At 37.2% G+C, this 10,852-nt stretch overlaps 1 protein-coding gene across 3 annotated transcripts in view; it reads left to right on the forward strand.

The window, feature by feature from the left end:
- Positions 1-10,404, forward strand: part of Tmhs (Tetraspan membrane protein in hair cell stereocilia) — an 81,518-nt gene extending 71,114 nt beyond the window's left edge. For all 3 annotated transcript variants that reach the window (XM_073980461.1, XM_073980460.1, XM_073980462.1), the window contains 4 exons: positions 571-704; positions 771-897; positions 9,600-9,842; positions 9,918-10,404. In XM_073980461.1, coding sequence (XP_073836562.1) covers positions 571-704; positions 771-897; positions 9,600-9,842; positions 9,918-10,102 — 689 coding nt within the window. In that variant the 3' untranslated portion in view covers positions 10,103-10,404. The remainder of the gene's footprint in view (positions 1-570; positions 705-770; positions 898-9,599; positions 9,843-9,917) is intronic.
- Positions 10,405-10,852: the final 448 nt, after the last annotated feature.

Below are 10,852 nucleotides of genomic sequence, written 5' to 3' on the forward strand. Positions count from 1 at the left end.
GACCACCAGCCATTTAAGTTTGTCTTAAAGTTTTTGGGTCATTACCTCAGGATGTAAAGATTTGCCGAAATATGTCCATGCACGACGGAACCTGGCAAGACTTATTGCAGTGTTAACCGGTCACTAGGCTATTGGTAACCACGCAAAGCACAACACTCCTGGTCATACCTTGGTGGAAATCTCTGGATTCCATGTATGAATTCTGCGGCTGTTTGTATGGAATGGTCAATATTTTGGCATTGTGCTGATATGTTATCGGAACTAGAAATGCTTGTATTAAGCAAACACTGCAGCTGTCTGCAGCGGTTGTTGATTTTTGATTTTTGAACTTATTTTTCATGTTCTAGTTATTCAGTGCGACTTGCCCTTGGGGGTTTTGTAAGTAGTTACGACTACCAATGATTGCTATAAAACCCCATTATTTTGCTGGGCATGGTTAATGGCCACAAACCACTTCAAATTATTTCAATATTGTCTTTAGTATTGTTTTCATAAATAAGTCAAAACGAAATAAAATCTAGTAAATAATAAATATTAATTTATGATATCGTTCTTATTTTTTTTTTCCAGAATGGATTGGTGATCCTGACAATGAAAGTTCCGGTCGCATAGGCCTGTGGCAAATGTGCCAAAAAGATGAAATTTTCGACAATTGTAAACGTAAATGGGAAAATATTCTACAAGTACCAACATTTTCATTTCAAGTAAGTAGCCATCTACCTATTTATTGTGAATTACAAATCAATATAATGCCTATCTCTATTTTCCAGTTGGCTACCTTATTTATGGCTGCTGCAGTAGCTTTGGCCTTATTGACGATATGTTTCCTAATATTTGTTATATTTATGAAATCGACACGAGTCTTTCACATTTGCGGTTGGTTGCAAATCATATCAGGTAAATTATCGCCGAGACAATGCAATAGACAGTCGGTTGTACAGTTGTAATGTTTGAATATTGGAAATTGTGAATGTGTTTCTTTTTGTTTGAACAGTCGAACTTCTCTATAACGTAGCTGGTGGGGACAAAGAATTACTGCTATTTAGAGAAAATTTGTTATAAAGAGACAACTTTTTGTGGGAGTAGATGTTTTATTTGTTATAAAACGATTTGTTATAGACAGTTATTCGTTATAAAGATGGTCGTTATAAAGAACTTCTACTGTATTTATTTGCACGTCCCAATTGATTGATTTCAATTAATTGCTATGTTGTTTTTTTATTTTCTTTATTTTTATTTATATTTCTCTTACAAGACCTACTTATTGTAATATTACTTTAGCTGTGTTATTCGGTTTATATGTTTGTATATGGGAAGTGAAAATGCGACTGTATGACAAACAAAGACGATAAATTAGGTTAGATGCGCCATAATGTTTGACTTCAGCATTTATGGGCACGTACTCGAAAATTTCGTTGATGTTGTCAACTTTTTTACGAAGGTTTTTCACTTGTAGGTTTTGTAGAATTGTAAATAAGTTGTGATACATGATGAAATGCTTGTTAATGTTAAAAGTCTGTTCTCAGAAAATGACAAATTATATGTATGGAACAGTTCAAAATATTGGACACAATTTTGGGCTATATGTAGAAAAGAAATTAGAGATAAATCAGTGATTGATTCAACAAAAGCCCGGGTAAAATAGTTGAAGCTGGAATCATGTTGTATGTGAGTCAATATCGATATAGATGGAATTTTAAAAATCCCTATTAGAAAGGTACACAATGTGCTAAATCAAACTAAATATGGTACCATTTGTATTTGGCCATTAGGTAGAGGTATACATATTTGGTATGAGGGTTACTGATGGACGGAGGGGGTGGAAGATACCAAGCAATGGTCCTGACTGGTTTTAACATGTCAAAGCACAGAACTTATCTTGGCCCCACCTTCACTTCTCCGTGGTGTCACCAGGGGAGCGTCCTTTAACACCCGCTAAAGGTAATGAACTAACTTTAAAACAAACGATTACATTTTACATTTGGATTGACGACTCCCGCAAACGTTTTAAGGACTAACGTTGTGCCAATCTAGTTGAGTTGAACCACCTAGTTCACTATCTAGTTCAATGTAATGAACTAGAACAAACTACGTATACGTAATATCTCACGTTAGCTTGTATGACGTTACTTATACGTTTTTAACTAGGACAGTGAACTAGGTTGCCCAACTCTATTAAGTACCATGATCTGCAAATTTGCACCTGGAATGTATGGACTCTCTACAAAGTAGACATAATTTGCTCACTGACGGATATATTTTTGATAAGTACCACCCTGATATGCTCGCCTTTTAGGAAGTAGTGCGGCAGGCGTAAACATCACAAACGGTCATGAAACGAAACGTGAACTAGGTGTTGGATTTATGGAATATCGGGGGATTAAAAATCTTTTCTCAGTTTCACTCCGATTGATGAGAGAATTGTAATAACACATATAAAACTACAACTACAAAGTTTTTTAACATAAGTCTCATTTGCGCGCACACACCACTGATATAATCTACGAGCGCCTAGAGGGAGCATATGACCGCTGCCCTGGGTATGATATTAAGCTTGTTTTGGAGATTTTGATCCCAAAATTGGGAGGGAAAATATCTTTGGTTCCACGGTCGCCAAGTTGAATCTTCATGGGGTACTATCCGAAAACGGATGTGATCTAATACAAGACGGAAGCTGGATGTCGAGAAGAACACAACATATAGTGCAAGCCTACTTCGCTCAACTGACCCACGTGCTGGAAGATGGCACTCCTTGTCCCGATAATGTGGAAGCAGTGGCAAAGAATAGCCCAGTCTCTTCAAGTCGCCGCCAAGTCTATACTTGAGTTACCATAAACCACCACTTAAAAATCTATGGTACGATCAGGAGTGTCGTAAGGCTACTGAAGGGAAGAACGCAGCATACAGAGTAACTCTGCAGTCAGTAGCAACAAGAAGAGTCAAGAAGAGATATCGGGAGAAAAGAAGAGAAATAGCAAGAAAAACGTAAGTGTGACAAACTGGAAATGTTCAGGGGTCAGAATGAACACCAGATGATGAATGGAAACTGGTAACTGATAGCGTGCTGATAAGCTGGAAGGAGCATTTCATGAAGCTCTTTCTATCGAATGGACGATGAAGATACTCCAGAACTAATCGCAAACGACGACGTTGAATGTCTACCACCTAGCTAAAGCGAGGTCATGACAGCAATTAATCGACTGAAAAACAATAAAGCAGCAGGAGCTGATGGGCTGCCCGCCGAACTGTTCAAGACCGAAATATTGATAAGGGGTAAAAAATCACTTAATTAGCGAAATTTGTCAGGAAGAAAGCATACCCAACGATTGGATCCTCTGCTTACTATTTTCCGTACACAAAAAAGCCTAGACGGTTTGTGCCAATTAGAGAGCCTAAGTTTCCTACCCATCGCATACAAAGTACTGTGTAAACGTCTAAAAATATCGGGTCACACCAATGTGGGTTGAGGCCTGGTATATCAACAATTGACAAAATATTCACACTCGTCAAATACTAGAAATGACCCACGAAAGACAGATGGACGCATACCACCTGTTCGTCGAATATTAGATCAGCAGGGGTTCCAAGCCATGCCTGAGTTTGGCATCCCTGCAAAACTAATACGATTATGCAGGATACCATTGGCTGACCCAAGATCAGTAGCTAAATAGGAAAGGACCTCTCCGAGCCTATAAACACAAAACGACGATAAGACGAAGTATATGGTATCAACAAGCAAGACGTCCAGTAGACTCGGACCATATTGTATCTTTATCTATCTTTAGCTATCCAAGCCTGTATCATAGGCTCGTTGGCATAGGCAAGCAAGACGTCCAGTAGACTCGGACCATATTGTATCTTTATCTATCTTTAGCTATCCAAGCCTGTATCATAGGCTCGTTGGTCTTGAGCTTATCGTTTGTGCCTTTAAACCTCTCTATCTCTCTAGATCATGACGATCTCTTTTGACGTGTTTCGGTGAGGGAAGCTGATCCACAAGATTGTGACAGGGATACTTACGGCGATAACACCCAAGCAGATACTCAAATGACAAAATCTTTTTGTGCTGATGCACCGGTAATTAAAGTCCAACAAAGATACCAACATACACTATGAGGTGGATGTTTATCCAAAATACTTATCGCCTTAGAGGGTTCTTATACGGCGTATCACATTCGTCTTCGTCCTGTCATGCACGGGATGCTCTATAAACTTTCGGTTATAATAACGCCGTTGAAAATAACAACCGTTCTATCATCCTTCTTTCCGTATTTAATAGTGAACTAACCGTTGTCCACAATTTGCTCAATCTTTTATAAATGATGCATTGTTTCGGGTAGCCTAGCCAATTTTCCCATTTTGGTTTCCCTACTAGCCTGTTGACTTCAAGAGTACATTCTCTAACTCTTGGGTCTTTAGGGTTTCTCATCACGCTCATTACTAGTCCCTTCGCCTATGATGGGAAAATTTATCTTATTTCGGTTATTCGTCCAGAAGTTATGAAGTGAGCGATTGCAGCAGTTATTCTGTCCCGTAATATTATTTCATCTACCAGATTATCTGAGGGACTGAAGTAGCTCTCTGAAGTGGCTATTAGTAATTTTTCTGAACCCTGGCAATCAGCTTTTCTATGGTTCAGGAAAGAAAGCCGGTCAGAGGTTATGAAGTCGGGTTGTCTGTTAATAGTGACGATTATAGGAAGGTGGTCTAAGCCAAGCGAAATGACTGGTACCCAGAACGTTTCATTTAGCAACCCGGTGTCACAATGATGGCATTCTCTAATCACCATCTTCATTCATCTTCGTTCAAACGTGCAAAATAGGGACCTATCAATTTGCTTGGACAACGCTGTACCTTTCTGGTCATTACCTAGGACGGAATGCCAAAGTCCGTGATGAGCGTTGAAGTCCCCTAGTATCAGACGGTTATTGTCCTCAAAAGTGTATGGGTGACTAGAGCCAAGTTCAACTGAGTACAGATGATCTGTACTGGACAGACTGATGTATAAAGACGACAAATCCGCATCCTTCGCTTCTTGTATGATCCTTCCGCAAAACATTGGGTTGCGGCGACCATGATGTTTCTCGGACTCATAAAACGTACAATCGCGCTGACGATTTTGCGGAGATTGATTCAATTGAATTAAAATCGTATTCCGACGACATCAATGAATCTGACGGAATTGAATATGAATTTGGTAATTGGGTAGATGCCGTCAGCACGAAGACGAACAGGTAGATTTAATCGGCTCAATAGCAATCGGGCTCTTATTGTCGGTTCGATTGTTCTCGGGTGTTGACGCAGGTTGGATAGTGGTCCGGATGATGATGTCGGTTCGATGAGAATCGGGTTGTTGCTGACGGAAACTTGAGGTCAGTGCGATAGGATCGGGTTGGTATTAGTGTCAGCTCAATGACAATCAAATTGTTGCTGTCGGTTATTGGGTGTGTGGCTTGGCTCTGAAGCATTCTGAGCTTACAATGAGCTTGCTGACAGCGCACATATATGTTTCTCAGATTTTGTATGGAACTAACTAACTAACTGACAGAGAGCAAACGAAAAGAAATACATAATCCTTATATTTATGGTTGTATCATTAGTTATCTCTTTGGAACAATATTAAGGGTAAAATAGCTATAGGGTCAAATAGCAATAGCAAACATCTTAAACGACGACGCGCAAATTTTGAATGTACCAATAATTCATATATGGCTGCTGTTCAAGAGTATTTATATGTATGTGACCAAAACCAATTCTTCCTGACTAATTTGCGAAGATTATATAAAATATATGTTTCCCACGACCATCCGTATATCAAAAATTGCTCAATAGAATTCGGGGCAATATGTATACATTTGTGTGACTTATTTCCTTACATTCGCTTACCCTATAAGCTTCCCGAGCAGCATATAAAAACCTTGGTATTGTACTATTCATTCCTCTTTTTCAAAACTGCTTGTTTTCAAGTTAGCGATGTGTAGTTTTATGTGTAGTGTTCTGCATTTCTGGGAGCCACCGTGGTGCGATATCCAAATTTGGACCAAAGCAGTATGCTGTTCAAATGTTATTCGGCGCAACAGCCACTGCATATAATTACCGTAGATTTTACAGATTTCTTGTCATTTTCTCAGGAAGTATGGACTTGCATCTGAAAAAACTTCAAACGCGATTAAAGCGGCCCAAGAACAGCATCTTGGAAAAACATCGAGAGTAGCTCTTAAACTGCACTTTTCCGAAATTTTGTGTGGGAGATACCCGAAGGCGTGGCCTGATATGTTCGAACTTGATTCATGTCTGGTAGAAATATAACTATGTGTAAAGCATAAATCAAGGCGAATTTAAGAAGGTGATACAAAAGGCGAATTCAGACCGTAGACTTCATTTGCTGTCAAAAATTTTTGCGCGAAATATCCACAAAATGTAGAAGAAAACGGTAAAAATATTATTCGCAAAGCTTAAATACAGATGTTGTACACAGATATTCTTTATATATATATATATATATATATATATAAAAATGGTGTAAAAAATGTATAGTAATTCATAGAATGAGAACGGCTAGGCCGATTTCTGTAACATTTGTTGTCAGTTATTCGTATTTTCGAGGAGAAGGTCTTTACGGAAGAAAATTTTGGAAAATCTCTCTGGAAAAGTCGGAATATTGGAAAAATCGAAAATTGAGTTTTTGTATGAAATGTTATTCCTTAATAGCGGGACGAAGTTCGCCGGGTCCGCTAGTTCTTTATAGAAACGAAATATTTGTTATTTATTTTTGATTAAAAATATGTTCTGATAGCAAATGAAGGCATCAGTTGGTATTATTGTATCACCTTCTTCCTTGCACTATGGTTTAACCAAATCGGTTAGTCCCTTCGAGAGTTATCTTGCGCATAATTTTGCGAAAACTTTTGAGCTTTTGTGGGGACCGATATGGCCCATCTTCGAACTTGATTTAAGTTTGGACAAATTATTACGAGAGCCAAATGTTGAATAAAATCGGTTGTTCCTTTTGAAAGTTATCGTGCGCACCTGCCAGATAGACAGAGGGACGGACTCCAAATTGTCTAAAACCATTATTTAGATTATCATTATTTTAGATGGTTGTATCAAAGTGTACCAAGCAAAAAAAAAAAAAAAACAATACCAAATAATGGGAAGTTAAAAAATAAGCTAAAAAAACATTGTAAAAATAGAACATTTTCAGACACATTCGCTCTGTGCCAACATGGGTTACATAATGACTAGACAGCGGAATTTTATGCAACCTCTATTTTTGGTCCGATTCATGTCAAATTTTGGGACTGGGCATATTTTTGGCTTCTGATTAAATTGCAATCGAAACATATGATATATGCAACAAATATTTCAATAATTGGTACAAAAATGTTTGTATGTACAATTTTTCTGTTTAATATTCTTTTCAGGCAAGTCAATAAAATAGAGAAATGTATAGCCACAGCCTCTACCTTCAAAATACCGAATATCGGGAGGTATCGTTCTATGGGGGCTATATGAAGGCCTGAACCTAAACCGACAAATTTTAGGTGGAAAGTTGTTTACCACCAAGGAAGACTTAATACCAAATTTCAGCCGTTTTGGCGGAATATTGAGGTCACAACCTTCAAAATACCAGAAATCCGGAGGTACCGTTCTATTGGGGCTATATGAAGACGTAGACCTATATCGAGAAATTTCAGGTGGAAAGTTTTATACCCCCAACGAGGACTAAATACCAAATTTCAGTCATTTCGGTGGGATATTGAGGCTACATCTTTCATAATACCGAGAAGCGGGAGGTACCGTTCCATGGGGGCTATATGAAGACGTGGACCTATATCGAGAAATTTCAGGTGAAAAGTTTTATACCCCCAAGGAAAACTTAATACCAAATTTCAGCCACTTCGGAGGGATATTGAGGCCACAACCTTCAAAATACCAGAAATCCGGAGGTGCCGTTCTATGGGGGCTATATGAAGACGTGGACCCATGCGGACAAATTTCAGGTGTAAAGTTTCATACCCCTAACGAAGACTTAATACCACATTTCAGCCATTTTGGTGGGATTTTTAGACCACAAATCCTTGTATATATTTTGCATATGCTATTCTATGCAAATATTTAAAAATATGCCAAAATATGCAAAAATTTCTGGGCCTAATTCGTTTTATTAAGGCGAAGGCCATTTATAGTGATATTTAATTAATTCTCTTTCGAGTTAAGCTGTAAGGCCTTTAGAGATACATTGAAAAATTAGGAGTCTACCGTCTAATCAGATTTTCTCTACGACCATCCTAACCATATATGAATTTGCATAGGATTCCGCTGTCTAATAATGACTAACGAATCCGAATTTTTGCTGGGTTTATACCCTCATTAGCCTAAAGGCTGAGAGTGGAATGAAACCATTTTCAGAACTCAAATAGTCCATTGTTTCAGTTGATACTCGTATATGAACGCGTATACGCACAGAAAAAATATTTTTCGCTTTTGTTGGAACAAAAATATATGTTTTGGTTCCAAAAATGTATTTGTTTTGTTCAAACATTGTAATCCAAATCCAAAAATACCATCTTTTGTTCCAAACATAGAAAACAAAAACAACTTTCGAATTTCCGCAATATTGTTAAAATCGTTAACAATACCGATTGTAGGAACTATCATAATCTAATTTTGTTTACAAAAAGTATTGTCAATACAGAAAACCAGCCCAGAAATTTTTGATTTGAGTGCATATACTTCTCATATACACTTTTCGCATAACTTGGATATAAATGTCGCGTATAATATTGCAATCATTGATGAACACAATACATGGTTTGCTGCATTGGCTGACAACAAAGACAAACAAAAAGCCACAAGAACCCACCACAACATAAGGAATAATTAAACACCATAACAAACATGAAATGGAAAGAAGAATGAAACAAAACAGAAACAAATAAAAACAAGAGTCTCACAAGTACATACACACAAAAACAAAGGTAAAGGCAGCATGTCATACAAACACACCACAACTCACCAAAATAGTTTTTTCAACACGGCATCGAATAGCGAGAGAAGAGAAACAAATTTTCGAAGAAAAGAGAGAAATATTGTTCAGTTGACACAAACTATTTTTGGATTTACAATACTACATGAGGAATCCAACAATATGTTAACAATACATATTTTGCTCTTGGAATATTGTTGGATCAAACATATTTTTTTCTCTGCGTGTACGCATGCTCTGAGACTTCAGGAGCAATATGTGCACTTTTGTGTATAGTGTGAATTATTTTCTCACATATGTATAATATTCCGTAGCATCATACTATAAATTCGCTTAATATAGAAATCGGGGTATTCGATATACGGGATTGTAGTTTCATATATAATGTGCATTTTCAATTCACATTCGTGTATGCAGAAACACATTTTCAGAACCTAAATAGTCCATTGTTTCAGTTCATCTGTTGTCGAGAACGTATTATCAGGGTGCATATTTGTCTGCCCTATTTGTATAAGCTTAATAAATATAATATTTTCAAATCAAAATGAAGTCGTTACGTTATAAACACATAATCACAAAATTCTAACAAAAATTTTTTGAACTTTTCCAGCGTTGTGCATGATTGTAGCCTGTGGTGCTTTTCCCTTCGGCTGGAATTCTGATGATTTTCGCAAGGTATGTGGGCCCGATGCGAATCGCTTTGAATTGGGTTTGTGTGGCATTAGATGGGCGTATCCTTTGGCCATTATTGGATGTATAGATGGCGTGGTGCTGGCAACATTAGCTTTTATATTGGCCACCAGGCATGTGAGACTGCAACCGGATCCAATGTATCAAAATTCTTTGTTCAAGGGTAATAAATGCACTCTCTAGAATCATAATAATTTATTTAAAAATAATTTTAAAATTTATTTCTTTTTTCAAACAGGTGAAATCAACAACAGTTACATTACCGATGGTGTTAGTTTAGCAGGTTCTCGTAAGAATCTCAACCTACAACCAATTCTATTGGTTGCTCCACCTGGCGATGATACCATTTCACAGTTTTCAAGTCGAACGCCCAATCACCGATATAATCGACCGGATTATCACAATTCAATGCATCAATTCTAGTATTTACGATGTGTTGAAATGTTTACCTGCCTGCTGGTGTGCATGTGTAAAATTGAGACAAATAACTAGATTTAAGGTCTGCCTGCACACCCGTCTGTGTATCTCTTTCTTTGTAACTGCCGTTTTTCTTGCTGATTTACACGTATTTAAGTAATTAATTTAAATGTGACAAATTTGTAATAGGATATGCAAGTGTTATGCCCTTGACTGTTATTAATTTATAAAGAAGATATTTAAGTTACATAAACGCCTATGTGTATAGTTATAAATAAATATACAAATTTTTTGTGAGTGTGTAAAAATATGTATAAAATTTTATAAAGTGTATACAATACTTTTTAATAAAATATGAAGAAAAAATTTATCTTATTTTAGTTTTTATTTTTGTGAAGAAATGTGGATTTCATTGAATGAAGATGTAATAAAATTTTTTTAAAATGTCAACTAAATAATATCAGGCTGAGCCAGGCTGGGGTTTTAACCCGCGTTCTTGAAAAACATATGAACAAGTGTGGTAACGGCGTTTAAGCGTTCAGAGCCAAACTTATAACTTCCGAAAGCTGCGCTAAAAGGCGTTTGTCGTGGAAAGTCACACAGGTTGAATGAGAAAAATCTCATTACTGTAGAAAAACCAACTTGCATTTGAGAAATGAAAAGTTTGATGACAGAGAAGCCACTCCACAGTCGATATGTCGGATGAGCGGCTACAAACAGCAAACATACTAGCATACCAAATGTCGGATGTCCGAC

The sequence above is a fragment of the Musca autumnalis genome, unplaced genomic scaffold (assembly GCF_047663935.1).
Source record: "Musca autumnalis isolate F117 unplaced genomic scaffold, ASM4766393v1 scaffold_4, whole genome shotgun sequence".
NCBI lineage: Eukaryota > Metazoa > Arthropoda > Insecta > Diptera > Muscidae > Musca > Musca autumnalis.